The sequence below is a fragment of the Vicugna pacos genome, chromosome 17 (assembly GCF_048564905.1).
Source record: "Vicugna pacos chromosome 17, VicPac4, whole genome shotgun sequence".
NCBI classification, from domain to species: Eukaryota; Metazoa; Chordata; class Mammalia; order Artiodactyla; family Camelidae; genus Vicugna; species Vicugna pacos.
The window spans coordinates 23463955-23482430 of record NC_133003.1 but is presented as its reverse complement, the minus strand read 5'-3'; the positions used below and the strand labels follow the sequence as shown (position 1 = coordinate 23482430).

At 56.6% G+C, this 18476-nt stretch overlaps 3 protein-coding genes across 10 annotated transcripts; 1 reads left to right on the top strand and 2 right to left on the bottom strand.

Moving 5' to 3' along the window:
* Positions 1 to 202: 202 nt before the first annotated feature.
* ACY1 (aminoacylase 1) lies at positions 203 to 5356 on the bottom strand. 3 transcript variants are annotated; one of them, XM_015235705.3, is made up of 15 exons: positions 5227 to 5356; positions 4467 to 4582; positions 3713 to 3777; positions 3518 to 3622; positions 3074 to 3168; positions 2725 to 2801; positions 2545 to 2634; positions 2388 to 2444; positions 1971 to 2044; positions 1829 to 1878; positions 1568 to 1712; positions 1401 to 1469; positions 718 to 797; positions 549 to 609; positions 203 to 465 (listed from the first exon to the last, which is right to left on the bottom strand). In XM_015235705.3, exons 2-15 carry the CDS (start codon positions 4558 to 4560, stop codon positions 301 to 303), a joined length of 1227 nt encoding a protein of 408 aa, XP_015091191.2. In that variant the 5' UTR covers positions 4561 to 4582; positions 5227 to 5356; the 3' UTR covers positions 203 to 300. The 3 variants fall into 3 exon arrangements, with proteins under 3 accessions (XP_015091191.2, XP_006196432.2, XP_072797491.1); XM_006196370.4 differs by lacking the exon at positions 5227 to 5356 and adding an exon at positions 4990 to 5220; XM_072941390.1 differs by having other exon boundaries at positions 324 to 465; positions 549 to 622; positions 5227 to 5331.
* Positions 5357 to 7284: 1928 nt separating this feature from the next.
* On the bottom strand, positions 7285 to 14121 carry ABHD14A (abhydrolase domain containing 14A). 5 transcript variants are annotated; one of them, XM_072941393.1, is made up of 6 exons: positions 12205 to 12335; positions 10763 to 10945; positions 9681 to 9890; positions 9379 to 9494; positions 7861 to 8096; positions 7285 to 7644 (listed from the first exon to the last, which is right to left on the bottom strand). In XM_072941393.1, the coding sequence occupies exons 3-6, from the start codon at positions 9872 to 9874 to the stop codon at positions 7462 to 7464; spliced, it is 729 nt and encodes a 242-aa protein (XP_072797494.1). In that variant the 5' UTR covers positions 9875 to 9890; positions 10763 to 10945; positions 12205 to 12335; the 3' UTR covers positions 7285 to 7461. The 5 variants fall into 5 exon arrangements, with proteins under 5 accessions (XP_072797494.1, XP_072797493.1, XP_006196431.1 ...); XM_072941392.1 differs by lacking the exon at positions 12205 to 12335 and adding an exon at positions 11463 to 12175; XM_006196369.4 differs by lacking the exons at positions 10763 to 10945; positions 12205 to 12335 and adding an exon at positions 13753 to 14121.
* On the top strand, positions 13322 to 17484 carry ABHD14B (abhydrolase domain containing 14B). 2 transcript variants are annotated; one of them, XM_072941397.1, is made up of 4 exons: positions 13322 to 13444; positions 14392 to 14627; positions 15837 to 16078; positions 16458 to 17484. In XM_072941397.1, the coding sequence occupies exons 2-4, from the start codon at positions 14417 to 14419 to the stop codon at positions 16635 to 16637; spliced, it is 633 nt and encodes a 210-aa protein (XP_072797498.1). In that variant the 5' UTR covers positions 13322 to 13444; positions 14392 to 14416; the 3' UTR covers positions 16638 to 17484. The 2 variants fall into 2 exon arrangements, with proteins under 2 accessions (XP_072797498.1, XP_072797497.1); XM_072941396.1 differs by having other exon boundaries at positions 13334 to 13444; positions 14247 to 14627.
* Positions 17485 to 18476: the final 992 nt, after the last annotated feature.

The window sequence follows — 18476 nt, the reverse complement described above, 5'->3', positions numbered from 1 at the left end:
GCCTGAGGAGTTCTAGCTTCCTAGTGTGCCTGGCTAGCATCCACTGCTCTGGGTTGTATGGTCCCCCGAGTTCTTGGGACGAGTTGGTGTTAATTATGCTGGGGCAACAGGTGCCCCCCATGGTGTGTGGCCCCCATGTCTGAAGTAGGTGTTAACAGTTAAATCTTTGAACTCCTGCTCCATGAACATCCTTGCTGTTAAATACTTCAGAAGTGACCCTGTCCACATAGACTTTATTGTTGGGCAGGAGAGAAAAGGGGTCCATGGCATTGGCCAAGGGTGGAAGTTAGAGTGTGGGGCTCAGCCATCACTGGGCAGGGCGGGCACACTGGCCAGGGCAGGCAGGAGCCGAGTGTATATGTCAACCCCGCGGAGGAACACGGCCTCATGCAGCCGCTCATCATGGTCGTGGAGCAGCACAGGTGTGCGGTTCATGGGTGAGAAGCCCAGAGCTGGGACCCCCGCCTGCAGGGGGCAAGGAGGAGCCATTAAGGGGAAGGCCAGTGCCCAGGACCACCCCACTGCCCACCCTACTGCAAGAGGCTTACTGCGCGAAGATAGCGGCTATCGGTGGAGGCAGGGAAGATCTCTGGCTCCAGAGTGAGGTTCCTGCAGAGAGAGCCTGGTGAAGGTGGAGGCAGAGGGGAGAGGGTGAGGGAAGGACTGAAGGGGCAAAGGAAGGTAGAAGGGGAGAGAAGGGCTGGCCGGTATGCTCACATGTCCTTGCAGACCCCACTAAATGCTGCCCACCAGGGGTCTGAGTCATCAATAGATGTCACTTGGAAGTCTGTCCACTTCTGTGGGGAGAAGGATGGCAGGGTCAGGGCAGGGCCTGGCATCTTGCCCTGTCGCAGGGCACACATCCACCCACGTACCCAGATATCCAGCTGGCCAGTCCAGCAAGAGACCCTCTTTCAGTCCCTCAAAGGCTGCAGGTCTGGGGCCTTCCCCTCCATTCTCTTTATTTCCTGTCCATCCTTCCTTCAGATCCTAGCCCAAGTGTCCCTTCCTCAAGATGGTGCTCCCAGACATCTCAGACTGGTCACATCCTCCAGTTACTGGTTCTCACAGTATAAGGTCCCAGCCTTTCCTGGACCATGGTGTTCATACTTAGATGTACAAATAATATATAACTATTTGATTCATGTCTAAGTCTTCCCTTCATATTGTAAGTTCTATGAGGGCAAGAACTCTGCTCTAATTTTACTCCCTAGAATTTATTCCCCAGCACACAACAGTGGCCCCCACAACCAATGTTTGTTGGTGAATAAGACGTCTTGCAGCCAAATAAATGCCTGGATGTACGCAAACACCGCCAGCAAACACTGATGCAGTGACACACTCGGCAGACCATCTCCCCAGCTCCCGTGAGTCCTCCATCATAGGTCCTCAGTCCATACCTGAGCGAACTCCAAGGTGACGCCCTCACCAGCTGCCTGGCACCAGCCCTGCAGCTGCTCCTCGAAAGCCTACGAGAAGGGAGATGACCTGACCCCTCAGGCTCTCCCTGAGCCTGTAGGACAGGTTGAGGACCCAGACCCCCTTCTGACCCCGGCAGAGGTGGCACCTTCAGATCCACATCTGGTGCCACGCGGAAGTCAAAGCTGGCGCTCATAGTGGCAGGTACCACATTATAGGCCACACCGCCTTCTACCTTCGTCAGGTTCACAGAAGTCACAGTCCCCTCCTTCAGTTGAGGGTTTGACTGCAGCCTGGGGGCAGGGTGGCAGCAGCAGCAAGGAGGAAGAACAGATTAAAAGGTGGCTCAGCCTCCGTCCTCCCCTGCACAGCGTCCCAGAGCCCTGCGCCGTTTCCCAGGCTGCCTTACCTCTGCCTCTCTTTCTCCCGAAAAGCCAGGATGGAGCTCACAACCTTGTGCTAGGAGAGTGTGAGGTTAGATGTGTGTGAGGTTAGTAGCCCCAGGACAGAGCCTTGGGAACTCCCCAACTCCCTCCCCATGCGCCCCGCACCAGCTTCTCTGCTGCTGTGTCCTCGATGAAGCGCGAGCCGTGGCCTGGCTTCCCAGTGCTTGTGACCCGCACCCCTGGGAGAGGTAGGAACAAGGGGATGTCCTCAGCACGGGAGGGGCTGGGAAAGCAACCAGCCCTGGGTGGGCCCAGGGCCTTCCCCTCATTCCCAGCTCCTCTGGCAGGGCTCTCTCCCCCTCAGAATACATGGTGTAGAGCTGGTTTCTGCCTGAAGTTAGAGCCTCCCCTCAGAAGCTCAGGAAGGAGATGCCCAGGTAGGATGGGGGCTGGGAGGCAGAGGCCCTGGGTTCAAGGCCTACTCAGGCCCTGACTTGCTGGGGAACCCTTGGCAGCCCCCTGCTCCTTCCAGCCCAGTCTGCCACCTGCATAGGGACCCCCTCCCTCCAAGCATATACTCACACCAGGGACTCCGCTCACTGTAAAAGACGGTGAAGGCGTCAGTGGGGTTGGCCAGGCCTGAGGAGGGAAAGGGGGTTCAGAGGGTGGAGTGGCCCAGCCCCCATTAGCAGCCTCCCTATCACCTGCTGGCCACTCAGCAGCCTGCCACCCTGCTCACCCTCATCCAGGGCAAAGCCAGCCCTCAGGGCCTGGAACTCAGGCCGCTTTACAAACAGCTCCATGCCTTGGTGACCCCCAGTCTCCTCATCTGTAAAAGCAGCAGGAATGTGAGACGAGGGGGCTGCCCACAACACACTCTCCCTGCTCTAGAAGGAGCACCTCCCCAAGCCACTCCTACCTGGCACAAAGGTCATATGGATGGTTCTGGGGAAATGGTGGCCCTCATCCTTTAGCCTCCTCACAGCCTCCAGGTACCTGAGGGGTAGTGAGAGGGTGTGAGCCAGGTGCTGTAGAGAGCCACCAGATGCTTCAGTGGGCAGGCTAGAGCCCTGAGCCCTGCTCTGCTACAGCCCAGCAGGTGATTCCAGAAAGTCCCTGTCCTTATCTCCCCATCTGTGCAATGGTCATAGCAGTAATTCCTGCCCATGAGAAGGGGTCAAGATGTTCCTTGGCTTTGAGGTTTTCCAAACACCTGGGTCTGGGCTCAATCCAATGAGCCAGTGGGGACACTGGGAACAAGGACTCACTGGATGCTGACACACTTCATATCCTGGGTACCCCTGCCATAGATGTAGCCATCAGCATCCTTGAAGGCTTCAAAGGGGTCATGACTCCAATGTTCCTGGAGGCAGAGGCAGGAAGAGGGACCCAAGCCCCAAATGTAGTCATTAATCCACTCTGCCCTATGAGCAGGTGCCCCAGGAGCCCACACCACCAGAGGGTTGGGGTGATGAAAGGGACAAAAGAAGGCTGAAGAGGGCAGCTGACAGCCATCCCTCATCTCTGTCTCCCACTCCCACCACCCTCCCATGCCCACCCAACCCCTGGCATGGAATGGCTACTGGGCAGAGGCTGCTAGAGTGGAGTAGTGTGTATGAGATCGAGAGTCAGTGCCAGGTCCAGCACTGTGGTCTCCCTGCGGTCAAACGGGGGGTCTGCAGCATCTCTGTCCCCAAGGACAACCCCCACACCTTGAAGACAGGCACCACATCCATGTGGGAGTTGAGCAACAGAGAGGAGAGTCTGGGGTTGGTGCCTGGCCAGGTCAGCACAGTCACCACACGGCCAGGTGCCACCTGGAGAAGGCCAGGAGGAGAGTTAGTCAGTGCAGGCTGAGGAGCTGCCCCAGGCCCACCTCCCCTCCCCAGGCAAGGCCACGGGCTCACCTCCACTTTCTGACAGCCCAGGCCCAGCTGACGGGCTCTCTCCTCAAGGAAGGCCATGGCAGCCCCTGGGGACACAGAGAGTTTTGCTGCTGTTTCTGCCTCCCTACACCTCCCACCGGCCCAGGCAAAGCTGGGGGTACATCCAGAGATGGGGAGCAGATCCCCACCTCAATGCAATTCTACATCCTTCCAGAGACACCTGCATTTCTGTCCCCAAGGAAGAAGACACATCTGGCCAGTCAGTAACCCTTTGTAGAAGGCCAGGTGGGAAGTCAGGGTGAGAAGCAGGTGTCAACGTTATCTTCCTTAATTAAAGATGGGGCAACAGGGGCAGAGACATGAGGCTCACCCACCGTCTCCCAGATAGTAAATCACACATCAAGGATTTGGACTGGGCCCGTGTACACAGTTCCCAGCCACCAAACTTGATTCCCTAAGGGCTTCTGGGGCCTCTTTTTCCCTTGTGGCTGCCCCATCCTCCCCTCCCCCACCCCAAGTCCTGGGGAGTCAGGTGAAGTTGTTCCTTATTTAACAGCTAGGAGTAACTTTTGGAGCAGGACAACCTCTGGAGAAATTGTCCCTCCACAGCCTGGAGGGACTGCTGAGCAATCTAGGGTGGATTGCTACAGGGGTGGAGATGCCATTTGAGGCAGCAGACTGGGCTCAGCTGGGTGACAGCGGTTGGAGCCTGGTTTAGGGCACAGTCCCAGCCCCCGAAGCCCCACTGCAGGGCCTGGAACCGCCGCGTTCTCACCATAGTCGGGCTCGGGCTGGACGGTGCGGATGCGCAGGTACTGACGGAAGAGCGTCACGGATGGGTGCTCGCCCTCGCGACCCTTGCTGGCCATGGCGCTGCCCTGCCACCGTGAGCTGGGGGCAAAGTGAATGACTACCTACCCCTCTGGGCCGCTGGGGCCGGTGGACTCCTGCACGCAGCCCCTTCCCGGGCGGGGGTTCCCCGGACGTCCCACAGGGAGAGCACACCATGTTTCGGAGCCCCCAGTTACAGAGCCCTCATTCTGTGTCAGGCGCTGTGCTGGCCTCTTTCAACACATTTCCGTATTTACTCCCCCAAAGAGCCCCATGAAGTTCGTGCCTCTGAATGCCTACATTACAGAGGAAAAAGCTGAGAGGTTCAGGGACAGATAGGGAGTAGCTGAGCCAGGTTTGAACCCAGACACTGACTCCCCCGCCCTCCTAAAAAAATTTCTCCCAATTGCCCGGATTTCATGTCAAGGAGTCCCCGAATCCCTCTACCCGTCTCCAGGGCTCCCCACCTCGCTCTCTGCTGGTCTTGGGTCCGCGCTCGCCTCTCAGCGCCCGCCCTGAACTCTGGGCGAGACTCAGGGTCTAGCGAGGTCTCAGGTTCAGAACCGCCCCGGTCCGCCCACCACGTGGCCGAATCCAGACTACTGGGCGGGACCGAAGACTGAGAGTAAGGGCCGTCCCAGTCCCTAAGGCCCAGTCGTCTTGGATCTCTACGCCCACCCTAGGATCCAGCCTCCGCCAGTTACCCAAGTCTCGAATTCAGGAGCACGCCCCGGGGAAGCTGCCTCCGCCGCCAGCTCCACCCCGCGGCCGACTGCGACTCCAGGCTGGCCCCGCCCCCGCAGGCCCTGTCCCGCCCAACAGGATACGCCCCCTCCAGGCCCCGCCCTTGGCCCTGGGCAGCAGGCGCCACCTCCTGCAACCTCCCGATTGGGCCAGAGAGGAGGAGGGCGGGCACTGACCCTAAGCGTCGCAGCTGACTCCTTGGGCGCCCCCTCGCTCTCAGGGTACAGCCTTGCAAAGTCCTTCCAAAGCTGGCCCCTGCCTGCCCTCCAACCCCCTCCCGCGACTCTTCGACTTCTCCCTTCTTCACGCCTCAGCTCCTCAGGGAAGGCCTCCCTGACTCCTCGGCCTCCTGTGTGGAGAGTTTATTGGTTAATATCTGTTCTTACAGACTGTGAGCTCCAGGAGGTTGGTCCATGTACCCCCAAGATTCTGTCCCTGGTAGGACACAGAGCAGACGCTCAGACAACGTGCCAGGAATGAAGGATAAATGGACGGACAGGCGCATGTGTGCTCGCTCGTGTGATTGTGCTGCTGTGTGGGCAAATCTAACAGTGTGTATCAGTGGGTATGATTGTGCATGACAGTCTGAGAAATGGGGGTTGGATGTGACAGAGGATGTCACGGTGAGAGGATGTCATCGTGACACTATATGGCAGAATGAAAGGCTTTTGTATACAAAAGCATACATATGGCACATTCTTGGCTGACCCTGTGCCAGGCTCCCTGGTTCTTCTGCGGCCACCAGAGAGGAAGGATAAAGAGGCACAGGTAGTTCCACTGGCCACCCACAGACTGCACACAGTTGTAGCTGACCATTTGTGTGTCTGGCTGTCCTTTGTACTCTCAGTGGGTTCTGCCCTTTGCTTCTGGGGTTGAATCAGCTTGGGGAGGGTCAGGGTTGAAGACTTCGACCTCTGGGTACGGAGGAGGCAGGCTGGGAGGCTAGGGTAAGAGTCCATTCCAAACCTCCTGGGGTTTAAGCCTTGGCTGCTGTCCCACACATTCCCAGAGGCAAGCAGACTTGCTGGTTCACTAACAATGCTATTGTTGGGGCCCAGGGTAGGTTGCCCCAAACTTTGCCTCACTGGCATATTGATTATTTTGCATTAAAGTTACTTAAGAAATGTCCAATGCAAAGGGACATTCTGACCCTCTTTTCTGTCTCCTTGAAAGCAAGAAATAAATCTGTCAGGTGAAAGGTACACTCCTGCATGTGGAGGTAGGACATCCTTATTGCCAGAAATAGAGAATTTAGGCCAAGAGGCCTGTATAAACAAACCTTGTTACTTCTTTAATGTACTACCCCCAAGCCCAAACTCTGTCTAGATTCTTCATTAATTGAGCATCTAAAACATAAGTTTCTTTGTTTTGTCAAGTCCTCACAAATATATTCTTTGTCTGAAAAGTAAGAAAAGCTGCCTGCTTTGGCCACTTCTTAGGTCCAATGAGACCTCCATGGGCATGATTAAAAATTTGTCTCTTTTTCTCCTGTTAATCTGTTTGTGTCAATTTTACTGTTAGCCCAGCTGGCAAGAACTCAAGAAGAGTTTCCCTCTCCCTAGCACTAGCACCGTTACTTGTTAAACCACATTCCCCAGCCCCATCTCTAAACATCCTGTTCCCTTCAGCAGTAGGTCCTGCATTCCTGACTCTCAGTCAGCTCAGCTGCCAGACCCTGGATTTCCCACCAAACCCAGTGGTCATTCAGCAATACTAATGTCCCCATCTCCCTGACCCCAACCCCCACACCCCAGCACTGTGTGGCCAAGTGCTTTGCTTACCCAGATTCACGCAATCCTAAAACCATTCTCTGAGCTAGGTGTTACCATCATGCCCATTTTACAGATGAGGAAACTGAGTCATAGAGTGGTGAGGGCAGCCGGCTATGAAGCAGCCCATGTCCTAAGCCTTCCCAGGCTCTGGAGCCCTCCCTCAATCTCCCAGCCTTGAAGCAATCCAGAGTTGCCTCCAACTCCCACCACAATTGCAGCAAAGCCAGGAAACAGGACCTGTCACTCCCAAGGCATGACAAAAATGCTTTTTTTTATTGTGTCTCTGAGATGAAATGAGAGGTCCTGACAGGGTCCAGTCCTCTGGCCTCTGCCCTCCAATCCCAGGGGCTGCCTCCCTGGGGGGGGACTGGTCTGACCCTTCAAACTCAGGCCAGGCCTAGGGGGCCTGGACAGTGGGTGAGCTCAAGGCAGGTGGTCAAGGAAGGCAAGGAGGGCGAGGTGGAAGTCTTGCGGCTTGTGAAGGTAGCAGGCATGGCCTGCGTCACGCAGCTTCACCACTGAGTGGTTAGGCAGGTGGCGGAGCTGCCGCAGTGACTCCCGCGCCAGGATGTGGTCCAGCTCCCCATACAGGATGAGAGTTGGGGTCTGCAGAGCAAGGTAAGGGGCTGTGATCCTGGGGTCTGATGAGGACTGACCCTGAAGCCACCTCCTTAGGAAATCTTCCCCAAACACCCCATTTCTTCCATCCAGATCAGGAATGGGGCCATGTGTCCTCCAGGTAAGACCTGAATCCTTTCCCCACCATGATTCGAGCCAGGGACAGGGAGCCAGGAGACCCTTTGGAAACCCTCCTCCCAGTACCTTCACAGCCCAGAATTGTTCCTGGGTGTAGTTCTGGGTGGAGGTGGGTGCAATGGGCACGAATCCCTGCAGCTGGTGGTGGCCTCTCATCAGGAATGGCAGAGCATAGCGGCCACTCAGCGAAGGGCTCACCAACACGGCATTCTTCACCTCCAGGTCCTGCAGCACTCGCTCCAGCAGCTCTGCCCTCCCTGCCTCTGTACCTGCCTCCTTTGAAGGTGCTGAGTTCCCAAAACCTGGGAACAGCAGAAGGCATCCGCTGAGGGGGGCTGGGAAGGAATTCAGGCCTTCTTGCCCACCACGGTAGGGAAAAGAGATGGGGGACACTGGCACATAGCACCTGCTACCCCAGACTTCCCAGAGCTATTTTTTTTTTCTGTAATGTGATAGGCCTGCTAGAAAAAACATCTTTCATTCATTATATTGGCAAAACTAAAAAGACTGATAATATGAAGTGTTAGGGAAGATGTGGGGAAATGCGCACAGTCATACATGACTAATTGGAGGATAATTCCATATAGCATTTTTTGGAGAGTAAGATAGATTATAAATATTTATTTTAAAGATAAAAAATTTTTAAAAATATGTCCTTTGACCCATCAGTTGTCCTTGATGGCTACCCTACAGAAATTATTGCCCACATGCTCAGAGAAGCACATCCAAAGATGCTTTGGCTTCCTTACTCAAGCATTTCAACTGACACTAAAAGCTAAATCAGCCACCAAGAGAGGAATGGCCAGATAAAACTGCTCCATCCCTCTGGTGGCTCACACTACGGCGAGGGAGGGTCAGAGTACCTAGCATGATCCCTGAGACATGGTAGAGGAGGAGAGACCCAGGCTGCAGATAGACTGGCTAAGCAGGCAGGACCCCTGTCATGTTTATAGCCGTCCACACACACAACCCTGCATATAGTCTGTGTCTCTAGGTATGGAAACGCCCCAAGAGGGGCTGGCACCCCCAGACTCCTTAGAGAGGTAAGAGGGAGAGAAACATGGCATGGGCCTCTGAGGGCATCACTCCTGTTTGATTTTTTAATGACAAGAATAATAGCAAGTGGGGAGGATACAGCTCATTGGCAGAGTGCGTGCTTAGCATGTACAAGGTCCTGGGTTCAATCCCCAGTCCCTCCGATAAAAATAAATAAATAAGTAAACCTGATTACCCCTGCCCAAAATTAAAAAAAAAATAGCATAAATCATTTGTATAGCTGAAAAAAAAACAAAAAGCTGCCTAGTTTGTCATGGAAAAGTCCAGTGAGATCTCCCCAGGCAATCACTTGTGAGGAGGGTCATGCTTCTAACCGCTCTGGGACATGCAACCAACCACACTGCTGTCTTCAAGGTAGAAAATAAAAACACAGACCTTTTTGTGTTGCCACCTTGCCTTGCAATCTGCCACTGCCTGTCCAGATATTGGGGTCTAGATGCTCCCCAGTCACACCTTAGGGCTCTCCTACTCCTCCAGTTGTCCCCTCTAGGAAACTGCCCCCGTAGACCCAGGGGTAGGGGCTCTCACCTGGGAGGTCAAGGGCCACGGCCCGGTAGCCCCTCTGTGCCAGCAGCTGCAGCGTGCCCAGCTTTTCCCATGTGTAGGAGTTAAAGGCCTTTCCGTGGAGCAGTACCACATCCAACCTGTGGGTAGGCACACAGGGGAATGTGTGTTCTGGGGGTCTGGGAGTGGCCCACGGTTCTTTCGTCCTAGGCTTCTCCCACAGCCCGCCTTCCCAGGCCCTGAGCACCCTGAATTAAGCTGCGGGTTCCACAAAGGGACTCCCCTTGGGCCTAGTCCTGGCACTATGCCCTGGGGTCAGCACCCACCTGCGGGCCCGGTGGAATGGGATCACCTCGCGGTAAAAAATGGGGGCGTTGCCAGGGGTGAAACCAGCCAGGATCGTGACATTGGGATCTCTCCAGAGCCAGGAGGTCTGGTCAGGGGGTCCTGGCAGTCCCATGTATAGTAGCAGCATGAGCAGCAGGCCCAGGCCCAGCAGGGCTACCTGGGACCGGCTCATGGAGGTCTGAACCAGTCTGTAGGAGGAGAGGAGAGGGAGAAGAGGGTAGGGCTGAGATCCACAAGGCCCCCTGAACTCTTCCTCAAACCCCACCCAGAAGTCCCCGGAGAGGAAAAGCTCAGCCCTTGCCCTTTCTCCTGCTCTGGGCAAGGGTCTGAGGGTTCACACCCACTACTCCACATGCCAGGGCAAGGGCTCAGATACCCCACAGCATGAGGAGCATCTGAGATGTCCCCCTAGCATCGGTGCCCACCATTATCCTTGTGCCAGCTGAAACCACTTCCACTCATCAAGAGCTTCTGACAACCAGGCTCTGTCCTTGGCCCTTCACATGTAATGCCTCATGAATCCAATTAAGAATGCTGTGGAGCAGATATGACTATAGTCCTCCAACAAATGAGGAAACTGAAGTTCAGAGAGGTAAATTCTCTTGCCCAACGTGCAGAGTAGCCAGTAGGGGAACTGGGACTTGAGCCCAGGTCTGGCTTCCTAACCACCAGGCCACACTTGGTTTGCCAAGATGGAAACCTGAGCTGGGAGGTGATGGATGAACGGGAGCCTTGCTAGTGGGATGGGAGTTGGTAGGGTTATTAAAGGTGAAAGGCAGTAAAAGGTAAAAGCATGTTTGGAAATGGTTCTTTTTATCACACTGCATATAACAATGCTAAAATCAGAATGTGTTTTATAATTGAAGGGAATATCTAATACTCTACCCCAGCTAATATTAAGTGGGAGGGCAGATTATGGAGAATATCCTTGATGGAGGAAGTGCCTAGGCACGAGGGGGTGTGAGGCTAGGGAGGAGCATGGCCCACCTAGAAACAGAAAGGGCAGCATGGAGGCTGGAGAGACGAATGCATCCCACCCCCGAGCTTCATGCCAAATGACCTGCTTCGTGGGCTCCTCCAGTCTGGATCCTTTGCCAGCTCAGAAGACAGACCTCAGGATCCAGGACCCAGGCAGAGCAGTTAGCCCTGCCTTTGAGATTCTGCTCTTTCAATTTCTGGCTATGTGCCTTCAGTTTGTCAATAAAACGGGGGTGACAACTTCATGGCTGCCTTCCCAAGCTTCCTGTGAGATTTCAATAATACAGTGAACTTGATGGGGGCTGTTGGGTCATCATGTCTTGGGTCTAGGATGAGCGGGCCTGCCTTGTTCCCAGATTCCAGTAAACACATCTTTAATAAGTGCCAACTGGGAGCTGGGGAATCGCCTATGCCCTACCACCTCTCCCAGAAGCTTTGGGGATGTTTCCCAAGCCCCACCCCCAGGAGTCAGGGTTAGGTGGTGAGTGGGCAGTGGCAGGCCGACTAGGGCTAATGGAAACCCAGCAGCTGGGTGGAGGAAGAGCGGGCTCCTCTCTTCTTTCTGACTGTAACCAGCCAGACTCGCATGCAAGCCTCCAACTGGTGTCACCCTAGGTTCCCACCAGGCCAAGCACACACGCTGAACCTCTCCTCGTGGTGGTCCTGGGGCACTGGGGCTTCTCTCCAGGAAGAGAGGGACGGGATTTGTTGCTCTGGTAACCCAGGCAGCTGGCACACTAGACAATATACTCTACAGATACGGGGGGAGGGGGGAGCTGTACCTGCGTTAGGTGCTTGGCATCCACGTTGACAATGACACATAGGTGTACACACAAACATTGAGTCTTGTCCCCAAACACTTCATTTATACAATCAATTCCCTGCACGTACACGCAGCTTCCTTGCACACGCGCGGGCCTGTGTGCAATCGATACTTGGAAATACACACCCTCAAAAATCACACACAGTCAGATACAGATAGACACACGCTTTCAAAATCATTTGCAGACCCTCATATTTCAAGCACACAGTCATACACACAACCCTAAAACTACACATGCTCACAAGAAACAGATGCACAGGCAGACAGATGGACCCCGCAAACACAGACCCTCAGAAATACACACACAGACTCTCAGGTAGAAATAGACCCTTAAAATCACACTCACACAGAAATACACACAGTAGACAGACACAGACACCAGCGGGCAGACAGACCCACACACTCTCCCAACGCAGGCACAGAGAAACACTAACACACAATACACTGACACACACGTACACCCAGACCCCCAAGAACACACGCCGACAAACGTTCGCGGGCGTGCGCGCACACACACACACACACACACACACCACACACGCGCGCGCGCACACACACACACATCACACGAACATACGCAGACCCGCTGTCCAGGCGCGGCCCCTCCAGCAGGACTCTACCCCAAGGCGCCAGGACATGGGGCGGGGTAAGGGCGGCCCGCCCCGGGCACCCTGCTGGCCTCACTCCCCGGGGACACTCACCCGGCCGACTGGGATGATCGACCGGTTCGGCCACCGCGGGGCGGGCTCAGCACAGGCGCAAACAGCCCCAGACAGCGCGGCGACCAGTGCGCTGCCTGCGCAGCTCTGCGGAAGGCTACCGGCAGGCGGAGAGCGCGGCCACTGAGGCGCGCTTGCGCAGTCCGCAGTCGTAGGGTCCGCGCCTTGTAGCCGCCTTGGAGAGGGGACTGGGGGTGGCGCCCCAACACAGCACACAGTCCTGGCCCCTCAGTCTAGATTTTCCAGATTGCTTTCGGGGAAGAACCACCCAGCTTCTTCCCACCAGGCTCCACCCATGCTCAGTTTCTGTTCTGTACAGTTGAGTTTAGGATAACGGTTATCTTAAGAGGACCATATAGGGTTGTCACCACCACGGAGGGTTGTATTAAGGACTTAGGGGCCTGTCAAACCTTAGAACAGTGTCCGGCGCGGAGGTCTCGCTGCATAACTGCCAGATATTAGTACCATTACGCAGCAGCCCCAGGTCTGAACCCAACCACTGCCCTGACTCCTACAAAATACACAGGTGGCACGCGTTCGGTCAAAACCCGGGGTGGCCTCTAGGCTCCTTCACGTCCCTATAGGTCACCTATCCTTGGCGACATATGACCAATATTTGGTCTTCCTCTGGCCTGTGCTGCGAGGCCCCGCACAGGGAGGCTGCAGGGAACCTACAGGGCTCACTTCTTATTAGCACTCTTTGAGGCAGGCAACATCACACCGATTCTACAGGCAAGGAAATTAGCTCGGAGGCGTTGGGAAAAAGATCAAGGCTGGACATCGGCAAAACTTCTCACTCAAACCTGTCGGGCCTCAACTGCGTGCCAGGCTCACAACTCCGGGCCAGGGCAGCCCAGGCTGAGATTGAGGAGGATAGGGAGAAAGGGTGCTGAGAGCAACAGGGATGAGACCACAAAGGAACCTTCTTTCTCAAGCCACACCATGTGCATGTGGGGCAGGTCGCTGAGGGTCTCAGGCGCGACCCAGCGCAGTGCTGGGAGCACGTGGGGCCGCTGTGAAAAGATGGGCGCAGCAGCACCCACCGGCCCTGCGACGGCATGTGACCACAAGAGGGAGTCTCGGAGCCGGGGCACGGCTCGGTCCCCGCCCTCCGGAGGGCCACATCCCCGCTCCAGCCCCTTCTCTGCTTCCCTGCCCCGGGCCCCAGTCGCCGCCTCCCCTCGCCGGCCTCCTGTCCGCGCAAGCCCACGCAGCTCCCCAGGTACCTGCCCCGCGCCCCCGACCCTCTCTTCCTCTCTCCAGCTAGAGCCCGCCCCCACCTATCCCAAGTTTCTGCCCTTCCCATATCGGCTCCCCAGGTCCCTTTTCTCGGGTCTGCCCCCACCCCTTCTGCGTGCGCCCTACCAGACCCAGCGAGCTAGAACCGAGGTCCTCGGAGGGGACAGAGCGAGCGGTGGTGGCGCCGGTGACCGCGCCCTTGACCGCGGCGTCAGTGCGTTGGGCCCCAGCGGGCAGCGTGTTGAGCACCCCGCGTCCCTTGCGGGCCGGAACTCCAAAGTCCCCACTCACCGCTCAGCGCTCTGGTTTCTGCCTCTGGAAAATAAGATTTTTTACTTCAGCCTCGACCCTCTCCGGCTTGCGGTGCCAACCCACGACCTGTAACAGTGTCTAGAAGAGGAAGAAGTTGATAAGCTATAGTCAGCTACTTAGAGTTGATTGAACATTGACTATGCTTACTACGGGCTAGGCACAGGCTGAGTGTTTTACGTGCCCGGCCTCATTCAATCCTATCAGCCGCCTATGAGCTGAGTACTATTTTGTTAGCCCCATTCGTAGAAAAGGATAATAACAATGAGAGCAATAATCGTAATGGGAGCCCCATGTATTGAGTTATTTCTAAGATTGGGCACCCTCACTTGTCGATTCCTTTTTTTTTTTAAACTGGTAAATTCTTGAGGTAGGCTTTAATGTCCCAAATTTCAGATGAGGAAACCAAGGCCCAAGGCTGCACGATTAGGTGAGTAGCAAAGGCAGAAATAACACCTCTGTCTTCCTCACCCTAGAGCGTGTTTGCAGAGTTCTGGGGGCCTCCTAGAGGCCTCCTTGTTGCTTCGGGAGGGACTCCCGCCCTCTCTGTGGCAGTCTTCCCGGTGCCACCCTGGGGCAGGGTGTTCCGGGGCTCCTCATCAGTCTGGCCTTGAACTACAGGCACTTCACCAGCACAGAGGCAGGTATGGCGGGCGTGGAGCTGCATGAGGGCACCATCCAGGTGCAGGGTCAGAACCTCTTCTTCCGAGAGGCTCGGCCGGGCGGTGGGCAGGCTGCCTGCTTCTCCGTGCTGCTGTTGCATGGTATACGCTTCTCCTCTGAGACCTGGAAGAACCTGGGCACGCTGCACAGGCTCGCCCAGGCTGGCTACCGAGCTGTGGCCATTGACCTGCCAGGTATCTCTGGGGCAGCCTTCTGGACAGGGATTGTGGGGGCCTCACAGGGGACCCAGGGCTGGGAGCTGGGAGACTGGGATGACCTAGCCAGGCTGACCTCTGAGCTTGATAGGACGCAGTGCACACTGCAAGGGCCTTCGGGCCTCTCTAGTCCTCGTCCGAATGTGGTCTGGACATGCCCAGCTGTGTTGCCCAGACAGTGTTTCTGAGCCTCTGTTTCCTCGTCTGTAAAGGGAGATAACCACAATCATTCTGGGGGTTGGCTCTGGTGAGAATGGAATGAAATTATCCATGTAAATTTGTGGCCAGTACCTGACACATAATCTGTGCTCAGCCAATTGGAAGTAAAATATTTTGAAAGAGCCGTAACCACAGGCTCTGTGGAGAAGTGAGACTGAGTCTCCTGACACTCTGTGGACAGGGCAGGGCCTGGTGGGTGGCTAAGCCCTCAGTCATGATTTCACCTACAAAGCTCAAAGTTAGATCCTGGAGAGGCAGGGTCCGCCCCAGACTGCCAGACACGACTGGCAGGCCCCAGCCTATGGTGCCAAGTGTGGAAGGGGCAGCATGGCCGACCTGCTCCCCTCACTGGCCATGGCCAGTATGGTTTTCAGTGTCCAAGGGCGGGCCTCCAGGCCAGGTTAGGATTGGTTCTGACAGTGGGTTGGGTTGAACTTCAAGGCCAAGGCCTTGAACTAATCTCTCTGTAGAAGGTAGGGACTAATTGGAGGGGAGGTATGTGGGCCGAGCCAGCCCCTCAGCCACAGTCCTGGAGGCATCCACCCTGCCGGTTCTGGGACAGGTGTCTCTGAAGCAGTTTACTCACTTAATTTTCACAATTTTAAATGGCAGATACTTTGGTTATCTCCTTTTAACAGATGGGGTAACTGAGCAGCCGAGAGAGGGCTGAGGGGACTTTACCAAGGTCACATAGTAAGTGGAGAACTGGGCCTTAGACTCAGCCATGTTGGACTTCAGAGCCTGATTCTTTGAGGACACTATACTGCTGGGGGAGATGGGCACAAACATGTAGGGAAATGCCTTATAGCTTGCTCCAGATATGACAGATCTAGGCTGCTTTAGGAATAAACTCAGGTACATTGCATGCTGCCAGAGATTGACCTAGGAGGGCTTCCTGGAGGAAGGAAACCTCTCTCCCCTGTTTTCCTACTCACCACCTCTGTCTCTCCCACACCTGAATCCCTGCAGGTCTGGGGCGCTCCAAGGAAGCGGCAGCCCCTGCCCCTATCGGGGAGCTAGCCCCCAGCAGCTTCCTGGCAGCTGTGGTGGATGCCTTGGCCCTGGGCCCCCCTGTTGTGATCAGCCCATCGTTGAGTGGCATGTACTCCCTGCCCTTCCTCACGGCCCCAGGCTCCCAGCTCCGGGGCTATGTGCCAGTGGCCCCCATCTGCACTGACAAAATCAACGCTGCTGACTATGCTGGTGTGAAGGTACCCCTGTGCGGGAGGCTGAGATGTCCCTGCCGGGAGCAAGGAAGGGTCCATTGCAGGACTCTTCCTCATCTGGGGAGGGGGTAACCAATGAGTGGCTTCTGTGGGGAGCTGAACCACCAAATTCTGCCCTTTTGGTGTACTCATCAGCAGATTACTGTGCCAAGCCTTATGCTAAACTGTGTGCTGGGCAGACACAAATTCATGCCTCTCTGTTCCCCTGCCCCACTCTACCCCGGCCATGGGCCACCTTGTCTCTCCCTCTCATCTGAGGTGACCCCAGGGACTGACATGATGGGGAGGGCTGGAGCTGATCTCCAGGAGACTGGGGCTGGTATGGCAGGTCCCTGTTGACTCTGCCTCCCTTTCTTTTCTCTAGACCTCTGTTCTTATCGTATATGGAGACCAGGACCCCATGGGTCAGACCAGCTTTGAGCACCTGAAGCAGCTGCCCAACCACCGGGTGTTGGTCCTGGAGGGGGCGGGGCACCCCTGTTACCTTGACAAACCCGAGGAGTGGCATACAGGGCTCCTGGATTTCCTACAGGGGTTAGCATGAGGCCCAGGCCTGCTGATAGCGGTGGGGCCACCTGCCTGCCTTGGGCTCTCTCTCATTCTCTCTCCCTCCAGGGCTCCTGCTCATTATGCACACGCAACACATGTGTCTGTCTGTCTTTTGTCTCTTAGGGTCTATCTGTCTTTTCCTCTTCCTCTTTCTCTTGCAGTGACAGACTGGAGCGGTGAAATCAAGAGAAAAAAATTAAGGAATCAAGGAACATAATCTGGTGGAGGGTAATCCATTAGATGAGCTTCCCTTATAGACGTTCCTGCTGGGCCTGCACTCCTTCCTCTGCTCTGCCCAGCCTTCCCCCACCTCCCACCTCCTCTGCTCCTTTGGCTGCCCTGCTGAGCATTCACACCCCTTACCCCCACCTCTCAGGCCACGGATACATACATGCCCACCCACATGTTTCTGGAGGGACAGGCACACTCTCCCAGCAGCTATGCATTGCGCGCGCGCGCATACACGCAAACTGTGCCTCTCATACAACACTTGCACAGGCACATGCTGCCCTTCTCAACCATATAGCATGCCACATCTGGGAAGGTGGGGACCTCATGGGCCAGGCCTTGCAGGAGATCCTCTGCCAGGCTTAGGTGTGGCCAGCTCTGAACTTCATTTACCCACAGGTTGCAACTGGCCTTAGATAAGAAATGCCCCCAAAAGCAGAGGGCCACCCATTCCATCCTCAGGTCTCCCAGCTTTCCCCCCTCCTTCTGGGTGCTCCACAGAGCCTCAGGTTATTAGGCCTGAGTCTTCTCAATCGAGCTTGCTTCCTGCGCTGAGGTTTGGGGGGTGGGGAGACGGAGAGCGGAGGTCTGTGAAATAAAGTGATGCAATTAGACCCCGCAGGCTCTCGCTGTCTCCGGAGCGCCGCCCCTCCCCCGCCCCCCTTGGGACCGCCACGGTGGCCCCTCCCCCACCCTGGCGGGACCAGATGGTCCCCCTGCCCTTTGTCCACCGGGCCAGATGGAGGGGAAGGGAGATTGGATTCCCCTCCCCACCCACATACACCCAGGTGCCAAGAGACTCAGCTATAGGGGGAGGTGGAGGTCAGTGGGACCAGACTGAGCCGATTACGGATGAGAGGGGGGAGGTAGATTTGCGCCCGCGGCGGCGGGAGGTGCGGTGCGGGAAGGGGAGAGCTTGGGAACCGCCCAGCTCCTCCCCCTACTCTTACGCCTTTCCTAGTCGAGTACTCAAGTGTGCGGCGTCCCTGGCGACCCTAGCCCGAAAAGGAATTCTGGGGGTAGCTTTGGGGGAATCACGGGACGGGTGCACAGGGTCACACCGCTCTCAGGCACCTCCTCCAGCTGGTCTGGTAACCTGTGCTGGACGGACAAGGGCCGGGCCTCGCGGAAGCTGTGGGTGGCTGAGGAGTGTGGGGCTTGGTGGGCGAGAGCCCCGCGCGGGGATGGATGGCGCAGAAGCCAGGAGCTCCGGGAACCCGGCCCGGCCGAGGGTCGAAACCCGAGCTCCGAGGGAGCCGAGCCGGAGCAGGGCAGCGCGGGGGCTGGCAGCAGGGCCGAGGCCGAGATGGGGGTGCAGGGGGCTCGGCAGAGGCGCCGGGCTGGCAGCCCGGGCGGGAAGGACCGGCCAGCGGAGAGCGGAGGGACTGGGAGTGGGGCGCAGCGCGGTCGGCGCGGGAAGGACCGCGGCCGGGACCGCGTTTTAGGCCGGTTCCCCGCCTTGCTCCCGACTCCTGGGGGTTGGAGGAGCCGCCAGGGAAGGGTCGCCCCAGCCCTCCCGGAAGCGGCCGCCGCTCCGGGCGCACCGCGGTGCGCGGGGCGGGGCGGGCGGCTGCGGCACTTGGGCGGCTGGGGCGGGCCCGCCGCG

Excerpts from the sequence above, each read along its gene's own strand:
- ABHD14A (XM_006196369.4), bottom strand. The coding sequence starts at position 9,874 with ATGAGCCGGTCCCAGGTAGCCCTGCTGGGCCTGGGCCTGCTGCTCATG. Across the intron at positions 8,097-9,378 it reads CGTGGCCCTTGACCTCCCAG|GTTTTGGGAACTCAGCACCT; the intron begins GTGAGAGCCCCT and ends TGCTGTTCCCAG. Across the intron at positions 7,645-7,860 it reads AACAATTCTGGGCTGTGAAG|ACCCCAACTCTCATCCTGTA; the intron begins GTACTGGGAGGA and ends CTTGCTCTGCAG.
- ACY1 (XM_015235705.3), bottom strand. The coding sequence starts at position 4,560 with ATGGCCAGCAAGGGTCGCGAGGGCGAGCACCCATCCGTGACGCTCTTC. Across the intron at positions 798-1,400 it reads TCACCTTGGAGTTCGCTCAG|AAGTGGACAGACTTCCAAGT; the intron begins GTATGGACTGAG and ends TTCTCCCCACAG. Across the intron at positions 466-548 it reads ATAGCCGCTATCTTCGCGCA|GCGGGGGTCCCAGCTCTGGG; the intron begins GTAAGCCTCTTG and ends TGCCCCCTGCAG.
- ABHD14B (XM_072941397.1), top strand. The coding sequence starts at position 14,417 with ATGGCGGGCGTGGAGCTGCATGAGGGCACCATCCAGGTGCAGGGTCAG. Across the intron at positions 14,628-15,836 it reads TGTGGCCATTGACCTGCCAG|GTCTGGGGCGCTCCAAGGAA; the intron begins GTATCTCTGGGG and ends GAATCCCTGCAG. Across the intron at positions 16,079-16,457 it reads CTGACTATGCTGGTGTGAAG|ACCTCTGTTCTTATCGTATA; the intron begins GTACCCCTGTGC and ends TCTTTTCTCTAG.